General features: G+C 41.0%; 3 protein-coding genes across 7 annotated transcripts; 1 reads left to right on the top strand and 2 right to left on the bottom strand.

The window, feature by feature from the left end:
- Positions 1–2,240: 2,240 nt before the first annotated feature.
- On the bottom strand, positions 2,241–9,291 carry selenoo2 (selenoprotein O2). The gene is made up of 10 exons (XM_080291626.1): positions 8,813–9,291; positions 7,736–7,939; positions 7,451–7,628; positions 7,225–7,355; positions 6,825–7,102; positions 6,560–6,722; positions 5,966–6,151; positions 3,205–3,361; positions 2,742–2,933; positions 2,241–2,652 (listed from the first exon to the last, which is right to left on the bottom strand). The coding sequence occupies exons 1-9, from the start codon at positions 9,244–9,246 to the stop codon at positions 2,766–2,768; spliced, it is 1,899 nt and encodes a 632-aa protein (XP_080147752.1). The 5' UTR covers positions 9,247–9,291; the 3' UTR covers positions 2,241–2,652; positions 2,742–2,765.
- On the top strand, positions 9,083–18,273 carry LOC113009072 (uncharacterized). Of its 5 annotated transcripts, XM_026147146.2 has the most exons (10): positions 9,527–9,827; positions 10,620–10,822; positions 10,960–11,058; positions 11,170–11,262; positions 11,577–11,687; positions 14,309–14,432; positions 14,528–15,418; positions 15,488–15,629; positions 15,845–15,897; positions 16,882–18,273. In XM_026147146.2, the coding sequence occupies exons 1-10, from the start codon at positions 9,794–9,796 to the stop codon at positions 18,147–18,149; spliced, it is 3,018 nt and encodes a 1,005-aa protein (XP_026002931.2). In that variant the 5' UTR covers positions 9,527–9,793; the 3' UTR covers positions 18,150–18,273. The 5 variants fall into 5 exon arrangements, with proteins under 5 accessions (XP_026002935.2, XP_026002931.2, XP_026002934.2 ...); XM_026147150.2 differs by lacking the exon at positions 9,527–9,827 and adding an exon at positions 9,083–9,203 and having other exon boundaries at positions 10,670–10,822; positions 14,528–15,629; XM_026147149.2 differs by having other exon boundaries at positions 9,528–9,827; positions 10,670–10,822; positions 14,528–15,629.
- On the bottom strand, positions 18,266–21,982 carry apex1 (APEX nuclease (multifunctional DNA repair enzyme) 1). The gene is made up of 5 exons (XM_026147151.2): positions 21,824–21,982; positions 20,156–20,274; positions 19,882–20,045; positions 19,608–19,800; positions 18,266–19,229 (listed from the first exon to the last, which is right to left on the bottom strand). The coding sequence occupies exons 2-5, from the start codon at positions 20,214–20,216 to the stop codon at positions 18,715–18,717; spliced, it is 933 nt and encodes a 310-aa protein (XP_026002936.1). The 5' UTR covers positions 20,217–20,274; positions 21,824–21,982; the 3' UTR covers positions 18,266–18,714.
- Positions 21,983–22,031: the final 49 nt, after the last annotated feature.

The following is a 22,031-nucleotide window of genomic DNA, read 5'->3' as shown; positions in this document are numbered from 1 at the left end:
TTAACTTTCGCATTGCGACTGAAACTACAGCTCTTTACTCAGAACTGGAAGAAGTGGTCAATGTTTATCATTTCTGATGCAAGAATTGACTTTACTCTCTGAGAACTGTCTCTTATCTGGAAACCATAACAACAACGACATGTAGTCCTGTAGATTTTTATGGATGTAACTTTTATTGTTATTATTAATATTATTATTATATGTGTGCTTTATCTTTATCTACCTGCATATAATCTGTACGAGGGGTTCAGTGGAAAACCAAATTACTGTCCTTTATGTGTACAAACGTTCTAATCTCTACAAATTTTCAACATGAAGGTTTTGGTTTCACATAGGAATCTTAAATTTTAATTTAGTTTATGATCAAATTCTAACTAAGAAACAAAATGCTAATAAAAAGAGATTTGCAAAAAAAACAAAAACAAAAAAAACATTACCTTGTATGTATGTGTGTGACTGTCCTTTATATTCTTACTTTTGTCCACATGATTGCTGGGAACTGATAAGGAAGCAAAGAAAAGAAAGAGCTGTTATGTAACCAAGCTCTTTTGCCTTTCAAACTTTAAACACTAAAGTTTGTACCTGTAAAAAATGTTTAACCTTTACTATAATCCTCCTTTAGAGTATCAGCCCACAGTTTGAGTTTCATTCTCATCAGTATATCCTCAGTAATAGCAACAGCACCATCGTAGCCAAATGTTTGCACCAACAGATCCACAGTGCCTGTTCTGTCCATCCCATCAACCCGAGACTTTGGAATGTGTGTGAATCCTTTCAAGTAATGTGCTCAAGCACATTACTTGAAAGGTACCAGTGGAAAGTCCTGAGTTGCTCATCGACCATTTCTTCCAAAATCCCAAGAAGCAGCTCTGGAACACGGGCCATAGTTACATGTCGTGTAATTAGTTGCACTGCTTCTGTCCATCCTCTGCTTGAGTTCAAATGCAGAAGCACTTTCAGTTTTGAGTTCATCTAGTCTGCTGTTGTTGTTGTCGTCTCACCCACTTCCTGCTGACCTCACAGTCATGTAATCAGATAGAAACTGCTCTCACTGCACACAGTTAAGAGCCGGGTGTTTACTGTAAGTGCTTTACCCCTGCCCTTTCTGCCTATTTTTCATAGAAGTCAGTACAGTATATGGAAGAACAGGTTCAGCTAGTCCACTGAAGGTGGTTGTATGTGGATTTGGGGGTTTCTTACAGTAATAAAGTAATAATAATGTAAAGTAAAAGACAAGATGCCTTTTTATAAAGTGCTTTGTACAAATAAATGTGACTCACATTATAAATTTATGAAAGACATCAGGTAAGATTTCACTTTATTGTTGTCAGAAAAGTTGAATCTGACCTGATTGTTATAAGCCTTACCTTATATACCTTATAATATAAAGTGCCTTGGGGCGACTGTTTTTGTAATTTGGTGGCATATAAATAAAATTCAATTCAATTCAATTGAGAAGTGTGTTTGTGTGTGTGTGATTAGTCCCAGCTGTGTTTCCCTCCTGGTCCTCATTCCTATGCTTGTGATTATTTTTACATTTGTCTTATATAAATATGATTAAATAAATCCTACTTTATTGAAAAACTGGCTATACCATGATTTGATGACTGGAACAGGAACTCCCTTTATCTACTTGTTGTGCTCCATTATCCCTAGAATCTAGGGATCTCAAAGTCCTCGAGGGCTGGTGTCCTGCAACTTCTCCATGTGTCCCTGTTGCAGCACTTCTGAATATAATTGGTAGGGTCATTAGCAAGACTCAATAGAACTTGACTGCATGCTGAGGTGGCAATTTAGTCATTTGATTCATGTTACAGCAGCGCATAAGTGAATGAACATGCTGCAATAAAAGTACTTTTAGAAGTACATTTTTCCAAACACTTACATTTACTTCAATTTACTTGAGTAGGGTTAGGGGTTGCCACTTCAAAACATGCAGTCAGGTTCTATACTCTTGCTAATGACCTACTAATTTTATTCAGAAGTTTTGCAACATGAAAACACATGAAAAAGTTGCAGGACACCAGCCCTCAAGGATTGGACTTTGAGACCCCTGCCCTAGATGGTATGTAACTAAATCACACTGGCTTTCTTACTAACGGTCATCTATCTGTATTGCTATTACTATTTCTGAGTAAATGTAAGACATGTACATGATTATAGTGAACAAATGATAAAAAATAAACACATTTGAGAAATTACAAAATAATTAGGAATGAAATGCTGTAAAGTATACAGGCTATTATTTGCAAATGATTTATTGGGACTTTAATTAACAGGTCTAAAATCATGTTATTTAACAAACAATATATTGTTATTAACTAATACCCACAAATTCTCACATGCTTATGCCACTAATCATATCATGTTCAGCAATTTAAACTTCTTCATTTTGTTACTATTAAGCTATATCCTGATGTTCATTTGTGTTTCAAGCCCAGGCAGATCATTGTGTGACTGGTAGCCTGAGCCATCATACTTCATCAGCAGTGACGTTTCTGTTTGTCTATTTTTTAGTCTTTTCATCAGACACATTTGCACACTGAAATAAAAGTGTGTGATCACACAAATACCAAACTAATTGCACAACAATGAACACCAGAACACAGAGGACTGCATCACATCCTCCTAACAGGAAGCAGGAAATACAGTCTGAGAAGAAAATGGAAAATAAGTGAGTTGTTGATAACAAAATGGCAACAACAGATATCATTTGCTTGTAAAATTGCTGTCCTACAGACCTTCCTCCACCTGCCTCGGAGGCTTTACGAGGATCATGTGACACAAACTGTTTGTGCCCAGGCTGGAGGCTTCCCGTCATATGCGACATCAAGCTCCGCCCCACTGTGCTCCATCTCACCACATCCATCAGGTCCAAACAAAGTTTCAGGATCAGAATATGGTTTCTTGAGAACTTTGAGAACCCTAACAATCTGCAGGACACATTGATAATAACCTTTAAATGACCTGTAACTGGAGGTACAATAAGTTCACTCAAAGAAATGAAACAGCTGCTAGACATGCAACAAGGCAGGTGATGACTGAAACATGTTTTTCTCCACCTAGTGACGGACTCAATTTAACTGACTTGTACTCACTTCAATTAATTCCAACAATAATGCTGAGGTAAACAAGCACTTCAATGAGAAATTCACTACTTAAGGACTACATTAAAGTTTCATGAAAAAAAAAAAGTTGCCTAACCTCAGAGAAGTCTCCTTTTTCTGCAGCTTGAATTGCATTCTGAGCAATGTAATTGCGTAAGACCACACGGGGGTTGATGCCGTTCATCACTTTGAGTCGCTCCTTTATGATAACAGGTAAGTCACTTGTGCTATCACACTCCCGTCCTAAACGCATCCTGAGATTTAAACACATAAAAAAGCAAGATGGTAGAAAAATGATGGGGGTAAAACAGATATTCCTGCTGATTCATACAATCTGAAACATTGTGTAAATAAGCATGAACAGATATTTAGCTAGGCAGCACTGTGGTGCGGTGTTTGCATGTACTATTTATATGTGGCTTCTTTCCAGTACTTTAGCTTCCTTTCATGGTCCCAAGACATACATGTTTGGTTAAACTGGCAATTCTAAATTTCCCTTAGGTGTGAATGTGAGCCCAGGTGGTTGCCAGTCTCTCTGTGTGAGCTCTGCAAGAGACTGGAAACCTGTTCAGGATGTACTCAGCCTTTCACAGCTCCAGCCACCTTACAGCCCTGAACTGGATAAGCAGAAAAAGCTTTTTGTTTCATATTGGATGGATGGATAGATAGATAAATCACGGCCTTGCTGTATTGGTCCATTTGATCAACCTTTGTTGTTACTATTTATTTTATTTTCAGTTGTTACAAACGGGACAGACATGTCTGGGGGATAGGAAAGGGAGAAAGAAAGAAAGATGAAGGAAAAGGAAAAACAGAGGGGAAGAGGGACAGTGAGAAAGGACACTTAAAAAGAAAGAAAATCTCCCGGATCACCTGTTGAGAGAAAAAAAAGACAGAAAACATGCAAAAAAAAAAAAAAAAAAAAAAAAAAAAGCGCAACATAATAAACACAACACCATCCATCCATCTCCATCTTCATCCGCTTTATCCGGGGCCGGGTCGCGGGGGCAGCAGCCTAAGTAAAGAGGCCCAGACCTCCCTCTCCCCAGCCACCTCCTCCAGCTTATCCGGGGGAATACCAAGGCGTTCCCAGGCCAGCCGAGAGATATAATCTCTCCAGCGTGTCCTGGGTCTGCCCCGGGGCCTCCTCCTGGTGGGACATGCCTGGAACACCTCACCCAGGAGGCGCCCAGGGGGCATCCTTGTCAGATTCCCGAACCACCTCAGCTGGCTCCTTTCGATGTGGAGCAGCAGCTGCTCTACTCTGAGCCCCTCCCGGATGGCCGAACTTCTCACCCTATCTCTAAGGGAGAGGCCACACAACACCATCGCATTAATCTAGCTAAGTGTAAATAACAGTAAATACTAAATATTGAATGTTGTTTTGCAGCACGCAGGACCAACAGCACAATGTGCTTTGAGGTAGCAGCCAAGAAAGGTGTAGTTTGTGTCTATGAACAGTGCACACCTGTGTGCACACCTGTGTGGATGACCGCGCTTGTATTCAAAAGGTTTCTCCATGTAATGATCTACTAGATGGTGTAGGGAGACATAGCTCCGTCCCCCAGGGCATCAAGCAGGCATGGAGGAGATCCAGCCAGTACATACCTGAGCAGCCAGCCCCAGACACCAAGAACCACCAACATTTTAATAAATAAATAATAAATTAAAATAAAATAAATAATGCTGTTCCATCCCAGCGGTGCTGAAGGTAGTCAGGCCATTAATGGCAAAGGAATGGGCTATCTGAGTCCGGCTCTGGAGGTCATCCATTCAAGGCCTTGACATAACCCCTCTCCCATAAGTGCACAGCAGGACTGTATGTGCCACGCCTGAGGGCATCAGCAACCAGCAGGGAGTGTGGTGAGGGGAGATAGGCCTCCATACTTTGGAGGGCCTGAGATGTTCCCAGAGAGGTGGAGTCTGAGACCCGACCTGACATATAGACACAGACAAACAGGCACACACAGACACAAATGTGCATTCCCACCCTCATGCACACATATACAAACACTTGGCACTCACCCAATGTAAAAACAGACACAAATACATATTGCACACACAATCACACTCCCCAAACATACTCTATACCCCAGGTCCAGGTACCCTCGCCCCCAGAGGGGGAAACCACACCCAGGAGACCCAGGAGGTGTTACCCTTTCCCCTGGGGTGGAGGCAAGCAGACTGCCCCCAGCTCTGCAGCAGCAGGGAGGCCTCACATCCCAGACCCCAATTGGACAGCTAACACCTTCTCCCAGCCCATCCGCCCCAATGGATAATAGAGAACGGGGGTGTGTGAAGATGTGTGCTGCCCACAATATAAAATGAGTTGGATGTGGAGCAGCAGTCCCCAACCCCCAGGCTATGGACCGGTACTGGTCCGTGAGTCGTTTGGTACCGGGCCACGAAAGTTGAGGCTCAGGTGTAAAATTCATGGTTTTTATCGTTTTTATTGTTAACTGTGTTTCCCTGGGTCTTTTCCTGTGTGTTATGAAAAAAAAAATTTTTTTGGTTTTATACTGGTTTTATTTTGCTGTATTTATCCGCTACACCTTAAAGGCCGGTCCGTGAAAATATTGCTGAACATAAACCGGTCCATGGTGCAAAAAAGGTTAGAGACCGCTGATGTAGAGTACAACAATTATTCTTTTGTTTTGCATCTTCTTTTCAGTTTTTCTGGTAAACATTCATCAGCGATGCTATTCCAACAAATCAGAGTGCAACACAATCAATCACAAGTACCCTCAGTGCTCTTGCAGATTGGGGGATCTAGGGACCAAATCAGTTTTTCAATTAATGTGCTGCACCAGCCGCTTTTGTAGAAGCCATAAAAAAAAATTCTGGCTTTCTTTTCATACCTGTATCGACCAATCCAGTGGATCCAGTCATCACGTTGCTTCCTTTTAAGGTCATCTTGGTTGGTCTCGACGAGCTCCTTGAGTCGGCCCAATAATTCAAGCTGTTCGGTCATACCTGGGCTGTCTGCCACCATGCCATACATGAGTGGATTGGTTTGTGCCAGAGACAGGATCATTGCCAGTTCACTAAAAAGAGACATGGTTATGTTTAAAGTTCATTTTAACCCTGGGGTCAAATTTGACCCCATGGTTTCCCTAGAAAACCAATGGGGTCGGCTCTGACCCCATGGGTTCTCCAGGGTTAAGTCCACCTCTAGTGCTTCTTGGTTTTTCCATATATACATTATTTGAGTCCTCCACAATATACCCATTTAAAATACCAGAAAACTTAGCTTTAACTTACAGATTATCCTGGTAAGATTGGCTCCCGAATTGCTAGCATATAAAAAGAAGAACAGATGTAACGATTTGAAACTACAGTGGTAAGCAAGGATTCGAGTAACATTGGGAGTATATGGTGGGCAATTGGCAGATCTTATATACATGTTCTGGTTGTTCTATGAAAAGAACATCAGCCACCATACACCCCCTCACCGATCTTCCATTGTTGGCTTATTAGCCACCTTTAGCTCCTCAATAGAGGCACACTGCTCTAGGATGAGGTCCACCACTGAGCCCACAGTGGCTCTCTCACTATCGCCCTCTTCAGGCCAGGGGACACGACTCAGCAAGCGGAAGGTGTTTGTGAAATCGGCACCTGGAAGGCATAATACCAAGGCACAATGGTGACAGAGTGAGAGGGAGAGGACATATAGGTAGCTTAATGATTAGGCTTCCAAGAATCCTTTTTTTTTTTTACCTGTGTTGTGCATGACACGCAACAGATCTGATACAAGCTCTCGGTCCTCTACCTCTTCTATTCTTACAAGGCCCAGCTTTTTCCTCATGATAGATAGGTAGAACGCCTTATACGTGGGCATGAATTCATCCAGGACGGCTCCTGCCTCTGCTGGATCAAGCTCAGAGCCCAACGCCTCAGCTAGGCGAGCCAGGTTCCAGCGGCACACAGATGGCTGTGCTTGGTACGAGTAGCGCCTCTTTTTGTCTGAGGCATTGCTGACAAAGTCTGGATCAAATCTGACACACAGAAAGACGGTCATCATGTATCATATAATACAAGCACAGAATGTAATTTTCAGTTACTATGCCTCCAAACACTGCAGAGTTAGACTGTAAGGCTTCTACTCTCCGCTGCATACCTCTCCATGAAGCCAAAGGGGCCATAGTCCAGGGTAAGACCCAGGATGCTCATGTTGTCTGTGTTAAGGACACCATGGCAAAAGCCAACACACTGCCACTGGGCCACTAGCCTAGCAGTTTGCGTCATCACCTGAAAATAAACAGAAACTGAAAACTGACACACCAGCATGGAATGAACCAACCTAAACGGAGAGTAAAACACGTGAAATTTTTGTTAGTTCTCACCGCTCTGAAAAAAGCCAAATTCCTGTCTTTCCGGATGCTGTGAGCCTGCTGAATTTCAGGATAAAAAGTGCCACCAATATAATCCAGCAGCTGAGCACGGATATCATCCCGCCCGGCACTGGGACCCTGCAGACCTGAGAATTCATCTCGGCCCAGAAAGATTTCAAAAGAGCCAAACCTTCAAAAATGAAAAAAAAAGAGAGAAAGAGCCATGATAGCATCTGTTTTTTAAAAACACCATTATTACTTATATTTTTCTCTCTATACTGCTTCCTGTGTGGCAACCTGATGAATGTAGGAGCGACACGAAGGACAACTGAGCAGCGCTCAAGAATGCGTTGGCCATTGTTGAGTGGATCTCTGCTGACATAAAGGTCAGAGGTAACAAGGGATGCTGCTCGAGTGCTGGGTATCCCTAAGGCAGCCATGGCCTCGCTGCAAAGGAACTCTCTGATGCTGGAGCGCAGCACCTTCCTGCCATCGCCGTCTCTGAGAAAATCCAAAAATATGTCAGATTATTCAGCTCTCAGTAACCATCAAGTGGCCAAGCTATTTTAGCAACTCAAACAAAGGCTGAGATAATTTATGATCAATTCCAATCAAGTCATAATACTAGCACAATTCTTAAAATCTGAGAGGGGCTTTCCCCCTTAACTTCAGCTGCATCCAATGGTCCTTAAAGGTGATTTTTTTAAGCTAACTTCATCCACTGGGAAGCCATGGGAAAAAAGTTTTTCTTCGAGTGCTAGAAATGTGGTTAGGAAAGATTGAAAAACTACATCCTTTTGTTATTTATTTACTGATTTATTTTTAATTTGAAGAAAACCTTTTCAAAAGCTCTTTACCCCCAGGTCAGTGTGAAAATAATAATAAATAATGGATTAAGACTGCTGAATTATAGCTACTTTCTTTCTTTTAGTTGACAGTCAGATGTTTGCTGTGCATATAACACTTTTGGAATAGTATGATTATTTCGACCTCTGTTAGAGGGAACTTTCTCTGTTTAACCTCCTTAACATTTAATTGAACACCCCTACACTAATCAAATAAGATGGAAAGGCTGGGTGCGCTTATTTGTAACAGGCACACAGCTATTGAGCAGCATTTAATGTGTGCCAGGCAGTTAATCTCTTAAGCAGCTCTGCCCGGGTGAACGCTTTCACGTGAGCTATACTAATGTTTGCTATGTCACTTACTGAAGTGACCTTATTTATCATTTAGCAAGAAGAAAAACGGTCCCGGATGTATAAATATCAACTTTGTCCATGAGATGAGTCTGTATAATGTTTGAAAACTGAGATTAGTATTTTGGTCTAGACAACCCAAAACGTGGTGTCCACATATGTGGGAAGCAAACAATACCTGGAGTAAGGTGTGACTCCTGCGCCTTTCACCTGAACCTCCCATCTCCCGTGTGCACAAGACTCCACTTCACCGAGATACATCACAGCCCCATCTCCGAGCTGACCCGCAAACAGCCCGAACTGGTGCCCGCTGTAGCAGTGCGCCGCTGGCTCGGAGCCTGGCAACAGCCTGGAGCCACTCATATACTCCGGACCCAGAGGATCGCTGAGCACCTCCTGCGCACTCAGGCCCAGTAGCGAGAGCGCTGACTGTGATAGTGCCACAAAAACAGGTCGGACCAGCGGTTGGAGAGCCCGAATTCGGGAGAAACAAGCCTCTGGCACCACCCGAGACCCGGGTTGGTCCGAGTCATCTATTGGTAGTTTTTTCAATACGGTGTTATTGAAAGGTAAGCGCCCCAGAGCCGACGGAACACACTCAGCAGACTCCATGAAGACGTCGTGCGGCTTAATATGAGCCAGTCATTCATAATCACAGCTGTGTGGTGGTGTCTGGGACTTTGTAATGTCAACGAGTGTGAAATAGCCCCAAGGATTCAGTTCTATGAGGTCTAAATTATGTGTATGAAAATATTAAGTTTAGAAATATAATAATTTGTCATCAGTGTTATTTGTAAAAAAAACAACAACAAGGGGGTGGGGGGCAAAAGAAGTTTATTTGGGGGAACATGGGACGTTATACAAAGAATCTCCAGCAGATGGCGGTAACAAGACGAAGAATGTAACGTAACGTAAAAAAATATATATATATAAAGAAGAAGAAGCCCTTAGCAACAAAAATGCAACATGTATGATGTAAATATGTGTGTTTTTAATATTCATACGTTTTTCCTCTAGCAGCTCGCTTAATTTAGAAAAGAGCTTCCAGTTGGATAACGACCGCGTTCAGAGCTGTGTCTTCCTCTGGCTGTGTGGGTAGTTGTCAGGCTAACAGCTAATAGCAGCTAATCAAACTTTTCAGCACCGATCCGAGAAGAAGATGGATTCAGGGGTTTTAATGGCCACCTCCAGAGGTCGGTTTGTGGAGGAACACTTAACACACTAAAACACATTTTCTAAACAATTAGGAGCAGGTCACAGTTGGGTTAACGCAGACATTTAGGGATTCGTTCCTAGCAAAATTAGCTTAAGTATACAACATACCTTTGAAATTAGCTCTGTATGCTAGCTTATTGTCTTATTCCTGTGTGCTAAGGTTACCTTGACAAATAATTTTACAGCATGTCTTATGAACGTGAATGCTGAATGTACAGACTAGGTAGCAAACATGGGGGAAATGAAGGTAACGGAGTTTGAGAAACATTGTTGTTGTTGAACATTCACTTGGAGGTTGCATTCAAAAACAAAAAGCTCCAGTAGGTAATGAACGAAAACGCTTTTGCTCACTGTGAACTACATAATATTATTGTCTAACACCATATTTGTTTTATTGATTATACCGTTTTTTATTATTCAATACAAAAAAATCACATAATGTCTCGGAAGTAACTGTAAATGATAACTTAAAGTTTACATCCCAAAATCATATATATATTTTGGTGTAATGTAATCGTTAACATCACAAGCTAATGTGATTTTCCAATATGGTGTCTATATACAATTTTTGTCCTATTCTCAATTAAATATAAGATGTAAATTATTTGCATAATTACATTTCATTGTTATTAATTAAATTTTACAGGACATGCAACCTTTTTTTTTTTTTTTTTTAAAAAACAACAAAAAAACTGGATAGTCTGAAACGATGGGCTTTTGGTTAAGCATAAATGGAAGTACAGATTTTAGTGGTTTCTTTTTCTTTACAGGTGACTCATTACCTCTGGCATCACTGCGCCTTCTGGTATCTCCTTTGCAGCTTATGACAGCGTCAATGTGGCAGGTGCTAAAGAAACAGGACGTGATGAACTACTGGAAGGTGGCAGAGTTTGTCTCATTGGTGGTGGATATGGTCCCTGAGCTGCTAATGTGCAAATACAGGACTCAACTGAACCTAGGGTTAAGAGCTAGAGTGAGTACTAATGATAGTTATTTTAAAAAAAATAAGGCTTTAGGCTCATCACCCTCATGGATGCAGATAAACTACATGACTAGTAAACTGTGCTGTGAACAAAGGGCTTTTCTACTTTTTTTCTTCCCCTTAAACAGTATATTCTTGAATTGTGTCGAAATGAAGACCTTGTGAAACCTGAGTTTATCATGCGTTACCTGGACAAGGTTAAATCGTCGCACACCACCCTGGTAGATGTGAGTGTTTATACACAGATTAAGTTTTCATATTCAGCACACCTGTGTTTGACCCTTAATCCACTTAGTCATGGCTTTATGAGGAACATAATTTTTATACATGTGTTGCAGATAGAAGCCTCAAAAGAGGATGTTACAGTTACCTTTCTTGAGTTGATTCAGACTCTCCTCAAAGACCCTGAAGAGAGACAAGACTTTTTCACGGTGAGGCAGCATAATTTACAACCCGTTAAACCAAATGCACCCAATTGTGTTATTTGTAGTGACAGTAAATTTCATATGAAGCAGATTTCTGTTGTCATTATTGTTATCAAGCTACAATACACCATGTTCTTTATTGTTTACTGTAATTAAGAATGCATGAATGAAAATGCCATAAAAGATAATAATGATGACAGAAACAAAATATCCAAAATGTATTATTTTTAGGGGTTAAAATGTTAAAATAATATATTACACTGCTGCAGTGTCTGGGTGTGGTTTTTATTTGGGTTCCAGTAACATTGTTTTTATCACAGGAAGTCTTTCCTGCAGAGTTTGGATCTCAGTATGACCGTGATCTGCAGACGCTGTTTTGGGAGTTCTACTGTCGACTGGCTCAACTGCTGCCTGTTCCTGACGTTGAGCAGGTGAGAGGTGTTGTACTGATAAATACAGTGTGTAACAATAAAATTTGTTCAATAAATCACTATGATTTAGTGAGTCACTATATAGGATCATTGTACAAATACTGATGTGGTAATATAAAGGAAGTGTTATATGGAGGTTTCCCACAAAATTACCAAAAAGACCCCACCCCAATTAATTGTATGTTTACAGCTATTTGGTACAGCTCTTAAGTTTAATGCAGTTTAATACAGCATATATGAAGCTTCAGTAATTTGAGTCTTTGATGTCAGAAAGTTGGCAATTCTACTTTGTGTTTATTATTACAGTCATGGTGATAGTGATGTATTGAGATTTTATAGAGATGTGACATTAAGTTGTCTGCCATTTTGGACAATCATGGTGACAATGTAGGATCAAGTGAATAAGGCCCCAGTCACTCAGGCCTAAAGACCAGTCCACAATCATCTTGTAGCCACTGGTCATGAGCGAAAAATGAGTGTTCCTGATAGTGATGTGTCGGTCGCGAACGAAACGGCTCTTAGAGCCGACTCTTTGAAGTGAACGATGCGAGCCGGCACCTTATTGGGAGTCGTGGGGTTTTTTTTTTTTCTTTCTCTCACCCTCTCTCTCGCACTTTTTTTCCACTTCACTCCGCACGCGAGCCTTGTGCTTTGCGCTGGGAAGAGGGGGGAGGGGCAGTAGTTACACTCTCAGTAGCACAGGAACAGAGCGGGAGGGAAAGAGAGCCAGGGACAACAACGTCACATTAGAAAGGTATAGTAATCATCTACAACTATTTTCATTTGCGGATGATAAAGGATTCAGAAAGTTTATTCATGCAGGCCCATATGACAGAGAATGTGCATCTTCTTTTTGTTTTCGTATTTTAATTTATATTTAATTGTGTTGTGGTTTGCAGTGTTTTGTGTTGTTTCACTTTAAATTTGTTTAAAAGGAAAAAGCTGAAAATTTAAATAGTTAAAAGTTGAAATGTAAATAGTTGGTTTTTGTATTATATGATTTATTTATTACATTTTATGTGGAGTGAATAAATAAAAGTATATTTACAGTGGCCCCTAGAGACAAAGCACATAAAAACTCCAAAACACGTACAAAACACAACAGAAGTGCTCCAGGATGCTGGGCGCAGTGTTGAGCTTTTGTTACCTAGTGGCTACACAAGCCAGCAAGTACCAACAACCGGATTTGGTGTGTGGTAGTAACAGGTAAATGAACTTTTTTTTTTTTTCAATTATTTGAACATATATGAGTGCTTGTGTATAAATACACACACACAATACACATGTGCTTTCAATTGTGTAATTTAAGTGATCTAGGTAGCTCTGGTTTGGAAGTTCAGTTAATGCTAGAAATGTGTTTTGGAGTTTGTACGTGATTTTTGGAGTTTGTATGTGCTTTGTCTCTAGGGGTCACTGTATATATTTATATATAAATAAAACCACTTTTTTTTTTCTTTTACATTAGTAATTCTTTTTGTGAAAGAGCCGGCTCTTTTTAGTGAGCCGAGCCGAAAGAGCCGGTTCTTCAAAAAGAGCCTAAAATCCCATCACTAGTTCCTGACTGGTTGTGTTTGGTTGCTCGAGGTTGATGATAGTTGCTGGGAAAATTCTGAAGCCTCAGTCAGGCAGAGAGTCATTGGCCCTGTACTATGAAGCAAGTTCGGTATACCCAGGATATATTTATGCCATCTGGCTTCAGATTTTTTTTAAAGATTTTTTAAAATATTTTTTAATATACAATAACAATAAAAAGGTTATGTACATAAAATCCAAACAACAAAACTGGTTGAAAACCTACAACTTTCTGTCCATGTAGCATTTATTCCAGTAGTCTTTGCACTATATGCTCATGCTCATCAGTTCACAAAATGTGTTTTTTGTCTAACTCTTAAAGGTAAATGGATAAGAGCTCCTTGTATCCTTGTATTTGTCTAACTCGGTGTCTTTGTTTAGCTTTCACTGTGTCAGCATATTTTACTCTGAGCAGTCAGTTTTAGTAAAGTTTCAAGCCCAATGACACAAGAAATTACTGCTAATAAATTATATGTTAAATGAGTCAAAATAAGTTAAAAATGTATTTTTATTAAAAATATATTATAATAATAATAATAATAATAATAGTATTATTATTAAAATGCTTCTGCATTCTTAGTCCTAAACCAGTGATGAATCTTACACCTGTTGTAATTTTAGGATCCTGTATGGGTCTGTATTATAGATGTGTAGAAAACTGCAAAAGGTCGAATCAACACGTAACAAATTAATGCTCTTAAATGAAAGCTGTGACCTAATATTTTAAAACCTACTTATTGTAGTGTCACCTGTTATGACATATGGAAAAAGATAAAGTTTATGATTAATACGAACTACATTATGTCACTGCTAATAATGCCACGTGCATTAGTAACACTGTTTAGGAACTGGTAACTGTCTGCACTTCTGAGGATTTAGGCCTTTTCATTTATTTAATCACTTGTACTAATAATGCCTGAACTACAGTAAAGGCACATTTTACTTGATAATACCAATGGTTCAGGTTGTTTTTAAGCTATTTTTGAAGTTCAAACCTGTGTTTAGGTAATTAATTCAAGTATACTGCATATTTATTACCTTTACCACAGACTGTGTCCTGGCTCAGAGCTGAATCCTCTGCATTGGAGGATTGTGTTCATGCAGTCTGTGAACCTGCAGATCTGAAAAATCTGCTCCAACACCACAAAAACCTTGCGCATTTAGAGCAACATGGTTAGTCACTTCTTGCAATCGCATCAATTGTATTTTACATTTTTGTGCAAACCAGTGGAAGTAACTCATGAATCTACCTCATTCCGTTTGTGCAGTTCCACCTTCAAGTATGGGCGACAGCATCGTTTCCTCACTCTCTGCAGTCCTCCCCAGCAGAGGATCAAAATGTATAGAACAGGCCAACGAGTCAGATCCACCACAGGGTACCGGTGAAGACGCACACACTGTGACATTTGTGGATGACATTGCAGTTGAAATAATCGCAGTGACTGATTATGCAGAGGTTGAATTGGGTCCAAGCACTGATATTGAAGTGCTGATGGGAGAACACTGCTTTGAAGGAAGAGGTGCTAATGCAGTGGCTGAAGATTCATTGGTCACATTTGCTGAAGAGAGAGCCAAGGAAGAGGGGTCAGGTGAAGCAGATGAGAAAGAAAGACAAGAAAAATCAAACGCCCATTCAGAAGTGAACATGGTTGACTCGGCATCCCCTCAGCCTGTAATGCCTGCGGGGCCGCATGACTGCCCTGACTGCGAAAAGAAATTCAAGTTTGCGTCTTCACTAATTGCCCACAGAGTCATCCACACCGGGGAGCGCCCTCATCGTTGCAGCGACTGTGGCCGCTGCTTCTCCTTCAGGCAGTCCCTCGACAGACACCGGCACACACACAAAACTGGGCGCAAGTATAACTGCCTCATCTGCGGAAAGATCTTCAACTCCCTGTCAGCACGCACTGAGCACAAGCAAACGCACATGAAAGACTACGTTTACACCTGCCAGCAGTGCAACAAGACATTTAACTGGGAGCTGTCGCTTGCGAGGCATCTAAAAACTCACACTGATGGGCAGACTGCAGACGTGCCTACAGACCGCTGTGAAGATGGGAAAGACTTTGCGATGGCCGAGGCCAACATCAGTGAGGCTAATGTTGAACTCTCTGAACTGCAGTGCCAGGTGCAGGCAGATGATAACTGCAGCCCAGACGGTGAGCAACATAAGGGCAGAGAGCCTCAGGGTCTCATCTCTGAACCTGACAATGATGTCATTACTCCAGTCAAGGTCCGTACAAGTGGGCGCAAACGCAGACCAACCATGAAGATCCAGCTGATAAATTTACAGAAGCAAATGATGACTAAAAGCAGGAAAGAGATCACGAGTGCAAACCCTCCTCCACTGAAGCCTTTGCCTTTAAGCTGGTAAAAACTTGCTTTTGATGCGTCATGTTTTAGATATGGTTTAGCTAGTTCCTGATTTTGTTGTGGTGGCATGATGCATGCTCTCTGAAACATAACATCCTGTTTTGCTTACACTTTTTATTACAAGTGTAGTTGTACACTTGAGTATAAAAATAATGGGAAAGAGGCTGATTAAAATAATTTTTGATTAATGTCTCTTTTCTTTTCTTTTACAGTGCAGAACACTCATATGGGTCACCTGTGGTCTCGTCGAAGGATGCTAATGAGAGCAAGTGTTCTTTAGCATTTTGGAGTTACTGAATCTTTGCACCATTAATACAAAATCCCAGAGAGAACAATTCATAAATAAGATTGAATAGAAAGTTTATTTATAATATTTATATAATATTATAAATGTCAAAGTATTGATAGATGTAGAAATTATAACTTTATTAAAAACGCAAGCACACTAATAAAGGAATAAAAAAATCCATTAAGAAATTGAAATAGTAAAAGAAAGGGCGATCATAAAATACAAATCACATAAACGCAAATCTACAAGGGTGTGCATGAGAAGTGATCAAGGAGGTCACTGATTCTGTTAGGATTGGCTCATTGGGCAGGTGATTTCATGGCACAGGGGATCTGACAGCAAAAGCAAGGTCATCTGGAGGTTTATCCTCAACTGTGGAACAACCAGTTCACCTTGTCCTGGTCAATATTCCTGCTGTGTATAGTTATCGGTACAGTCTTAAATTAATTTTAAAAACTGTACATGAAGGTAGGATTGATGAAGCCAGTGCGAAGTCAGGCTGCCACATAATGAACTACTTGGAAACAGGAGAGCTTAGTTTGTTAATGCTAGAAAAAAAATTGAATTACTTTGAATTCCACCTGACCCCCTCAAAGTCAACTTTTTTTAGTATAAGTATTATATTATGACATATCTAATGAAGCTTCGTCACCTTTGAATCATGTCATTCGATTTACTTTAACTCAAGGGTTATTTATATAGAGCTGTTCAAAACAAGTCACCTCAATATGCTTTATATAACTGTCAAATAGCATTTAGGGTCACCGGCTAGGCGTATCTGTGGCCTCTTATAGTGCATAGCAGTGAAAATAAGCCTGAAGTACCTTATTAAACAACAAAAAATATAAAAGCATGCAACTGTTAAAACACAAAAGTTATAACAATTTATCCAACATTGATTTTGTTTTATTTTTAGTATGTTTTGTTTTTTTTTACTCTCATTTATGATCATTTTGTCAGGTTCTGCAGCAGACAGCTCATCGGCTGCTTTCTCCTGTCCTGAGTGCTCCTTCCATCACTCAGAACAAGCACAGGATCAGCAGCACATCTATGACGTTCACTCCATTGAGATCACTGAGGACAAGTCAGTTCTTCAGGCACTCACAGATGAAGAGGGAAATTTTAGTTGTGCAGACTGCGAGAAAAGCTTCAGGTTCCTTTCCTCACTAAAAGCCCATCAGCGCATCCACACAGGTGAGCAGCCCTTCTCGTGCTCCCAGTGCGGGCGCCATTTCTCTTTCAAACAGTCGCTGGAGAGGCACAAGCAGACACATACCTTGGGACGCCAGTACGAGTGTGTGATCTGCGGGGAAGTCTTCAAGTCCCTGGCTGCTCAGAAAGAGCACAAGAGCACCCACATGGAAAATGGGGAGTACCTGTGTTCAGATTGTGGGCGCGCGTTTACCTGGAAGTCAGCACTGGTGAGGCACCTAAAGACCCACAGCCTGGATGCTGGCAAGTCAGAGGATTCTTACAAATGTCCTCGCTGTGATTTGAGTTTCAGCTGTGCCAGCTACCTCAACAGGCATCTCCAGACTCACCAGGAGGAACGAGTCCATACCTGCAACTGTGGAAAGAGCTTTGCCTACCGAGCAGCTCTTACTGCACACCAGCGTATTCATCAGAAAGAACGGCCACACATGTGCACACAGTGTGGCAAGGGCTTCCTCTACAAGGGAGGTCTTCTGAGCCACATGAAGATCCACTCCAAGGAAATGCCATTCATGTGTTCTTTCTGCGGCAAGAGCTTCAAGAGAGAACGCAACATGAAGAAACACGAGCGCTGCCACACCAGAGAAAACGTTTTCAGCTGCTCACAGTGTGACAAGAGTTTTGTGTACAAGGCAACACTTGTCAGACACGAGCTGACGCATTCAGGTGAGAGGCCGTATCTCTGCTCTGATTGTGGGAAGGGTTTCTTCTCCCACGCAGAGCTTTTGAAGCACGAACGATTCCATACAGGCCACAAGCCCTTCCAGTGTCCCCACTGTGGCAAGAAGTTCACTCAGTCTTGCTACCTTACTATCCATCTGCGTTACCACACCGGAGTCCGACCATACGCCTGCAACGAGTGTGACAAGAGCTTCCTGAGTGCCAACCGCCTGAAAAGACACCAGCGAACACATTCAGGGGAGAAACCTTATGTCTGCGGAGAATGTGGGAAGGGTTTCAGGCAGTCTTATAATCTGAAAATGCATCAGAGGACACACGTCATGAAGTTTCCATAGAAATGATTTTCATTGTATTGACTGCATTTGAATTGTGTTGCAGGTAAAACACACTGACTAGAAGTTTGTTTGTCATCTTGGCTTGAATTCCTCAAATAATAAAAGTAACAAGGTACTATAGAAATTCAGTCTTTTATTGGTAAGTGTGGCAACAGAAACTTTAACCAAGGTTTGGGGAAAAAAATGTTTACAACAAGACACGTTATTTTCTTTTAACAGCAGTTGATTCATTTTACACAGTAACAAATATCTGGCAGTTCCTGAAAATTAGCTTACACATTTTGATTATTTAGTGTTGCATTTGTTATAAAATTGTCAAAAGAAATTTGGATCTCATTTAGGGACAGAATTCAGTTACAGGAAGGAAGGACATTTTATGTAGAGAGGGGGGGAAAAGTACAAGAAAGTATGTCCTAAACTACCAAGATGAAACGCTGATTTTACTGTAAGAGTGAGTTTGAGCAGCACATAGAGAAGACACCTCAGAGTGACCGGATTATACAAGTTGAAACAGACGTATGAACAGACTGAAGGTTATGCAAAGCCTGTTGAACTCAGAGTGAACTTACACAGCTATGTGCAGAGTGATAGGGCAGTGGTCGCTCCCCATCGCTTTGTTGCGGATCTTGCTGTCGCACAAGCCCGGCAACAGAGAGGATGACAGCACAAAGTAGTCGAGCCTCCAGCCCACGTTCTTTGAGCGGGCATTCATCATGTAGGTCCAGAAGGTGTAGGCGTTGGTCTGCTTGGGGTAGAGCTCGCGGAAGCTGTCGACAAAACCTGCCGCCAGTAGCTGGCTGAAGCCTTCGCGCTCCTCGGGGGTGAAGCCGGCATTTTTCTTGTTCCCCTTGGGGTTCTTCAGATCGATCTCCTGGTGAGCAACGTTGAGATCTCCACACAGCACCAGGGGCTTCTGCATGTCCAGCTCACTCAGGTACGCCCGGAAGTCCACGTCCCAGGTTTTGCGGTAATCAAGGCGAACAAGGCCTCTGCTAGCGTTTGGCACATATGCCGTCACCAGGTAGAAGCTGGGAAACTCGGCAGTGATGACACGGCCCTCCTTATCGTGCTCTTCTTTGCCTAGAATATTAGTCAAAATTAAGTCAGTTGCTTCACCAGTACTTAAACTGTTTGTATAGGTTTAATGTGTTGGTAAAGCATACTAAAAATGTCTCTGTTGGTTTCATCTAAAATTTTATACTGATAAGGCAAAAACATTAGTTTTTCAAGAGCAGGAATCTGGTAATCACACAATGTGCTCATTATGGGAGGACCTTCTAAACTACCAATGGGGCTTCATGCTAAACAGTCCCTATTTGCTGTTATCCACTAATAATTTAAAATAATCATTTACTTCAAACATAGAAGATTACACATCTTTAAAATGTTGCTGTACATGTTTTTTTGCCATTTCTAGGCACCATAAATAACTAAGCAGAACACAAAGTTCCCCCTTACCAATTCCATAGGTCACTTTGATGGGTTCAGTCTTGCAGAGCATAGCCACCCCACTGTAACCCTCCTTGTCACCTGATGCAGCCCAATACTTGTGAGGGTACTCAGGCATTGAGGTGATTTCAGCAGGGAGGGCTTTCTCTGCACACTTTGTCTCCTGTAGGCATAAAATGTCTGGATCCTCCTCTCGCACCCACTGGGAAAAGACAAATGTGCTTGTTAGTATCAGTCAGTCTCAAAACTAGCTAATTAATGCTTCTCCAGACAGCAAACTCACATCCAGGCCCTTCTTTTTAACCCAGGCCCTCAGCCCATCCACATTCCACGACGTGATCTTCATGTTTGCGTTGCGTCCGTCTTTGCTGGTCATTTTGTCAGGAGGGTCATCATACAGTATCGGAGCCTCTGGTTCCTTGGCTGCCTTTGCTTTCTTTGAAGGAGCTGTGAAATGAAAGACAAATAGCACAGGGTTGGATAATAGATGATGTTGGAAAATCTATCTATAGTAAAGGAAAAATCCATTTCAGTTCATCAGGGCATGCTGGTAGTACCAGAGGCTGTGTCATTTTCTCCTTCCGCAGCTGCCTCTTCTGCCTTCTTGCCCCTCTTCATACTTGAACTCACTCGGACGGCAAGCACACCTCGCAGACACACAACACCACAGGCACCGCTGAAAAACACAACAAGAACCATTTAAGTAATGCATCTGTTCAGTGCACAAAGGTCAAATGCTGCACCAGTATGCAGGACACACAGGAAGGAATCTCATACATAATAGAAAACAATCTCAACATTGAGGATTTGTTGCGTTTCCACTTTTATGTCTTTGTGTACACGTAATCAGCGTTTTAAAATGTAAGCCACAGCAGTCTGAAACAATCAACTCTGTATATTTTTATATATTTTATTTATTGTTTACTCTATTTAATTTGTAAAATGTGTACACACACACACACACACACACGTAGAAAAATATTTAGTATACACATCCAGAAATGCATATACTATTATATATTGTACATATATTTATTAGTTTCAGATGTAGCCATTCTTGTATTTTGCTTGTTTACATTATTGTATTTTGCACAACTCTGTTGCTTGTGAAGCTTGCACACAAGAATTTCACTCACATGTGCTGTACCAATGTACCTGCACATGTGATGTGACAATAAAAGTGATTTGATTTGATTTTGATTTGATTTGATCATCCTGTGTTCTGGATAATTGCAACCAGCTCTTTTCTGAATCAAGACAAATTCAGAAAATCAGCGTTAGTTCAAGTTTTAATTCAAATAAATTAAAACTAGATTGATTTAGCAGAGCATTTATATAGGTTGTTTGGCTGAATACAGAGCTGTAAACATGATTAAGGCCAACAAACTAGAAACGGAAATTAAAGAAAAAAAACAATAGAAGGAAATGGAAAAGGTTTCAACACTGTAAAGGTAGCAGGTACACCAGAGACTTCTTGAAGAAATTTCACCAGTATGATCGGCAGTTGCTGACTTATGTTATTATATTCAAAGATGCTCAGGGATACATTCAGAACCTTGCGGAGCGTCTTAACTACATCTGAAATGTATTATTAATAAAAGTAACTAATACTGGACAGATGCTGCTGATATCAATGTTTATGTTTGACAGTTAACAATTTGGATAAAATTAAGTCCTTCTATCGCATAAACATACGTAAAACGAAAATAAGCGAACATAAACACAGTGCAGAGGAGCAATAAATACGTACAGTAAGTTTTTCTAGTTCTCTATGTCTGTATGCCGAGAATTAGACTTACAATGGCCGACTTCAATGTGACTATTTACATCCTAATCACATTTTCTGACAAAGCGGAAGCGAGATGAGCTTTTATTTCAGTGCAAGTCTCTGGTTGAGTGCTTTAAATTCAACACATTGTAGAAATTGGCGACCAGCTGATGTAAAATTAATGCATGCATATAATTTAACAGCAACAGAATGAGCTATTAGGAAGTTTGCCATGTTAAACAACAAGTTTAGCTAACAGCAGACTGTGCTACCGCTAGCCTTTTCTCTCTGACAAAGAAAGCATGCGGCCTACGCCGAGAATGAATGGAGAATAAGCAGCCAGCTAACAAGCTTTCCTCCGAGCTTATCTGATTATCAACGAATGCAAATGCGCTGAGAATAATTAGCGTCTTCATTTCAAACACGTTTCGGTGAAAAGACATGCAAATAACCTTACTTGCACTTTCACAACAGGATGTAAAGCCCAGACAACTGCTGCTTCCCAGGCACTCCCCCCCAAACACACACACAACACACGCGCCACAGCACAGCTAAGACTTCTGTCCACGTGCTTTGCTGAACTACTGACTGTCTAAACACATGCCTGAAAATTACCGAGAAAAATTCCACATTTGTATGTCTTCTTGAAAAATAAATACGTACTT

The sequence above is a fragment of the Astatotilapia calliptera genome, chromosome 17, assembly GCF_964374335.1.
Source record: "Astatotilapia calliptera chromosome 17, fAstCal68.1, whole genome shotgun sequence".
In the NCBI taxonomy this organism is placed as follows: Eukaryota; Metazoa; Chordata; class Actinopteri; order Cichliformes; family Cichlidae; genus Astatotilapia; species Astatotilapia calliptera.
This window is presented reverse-complemented; position numbering and strand designations above follow the sequence as displayed.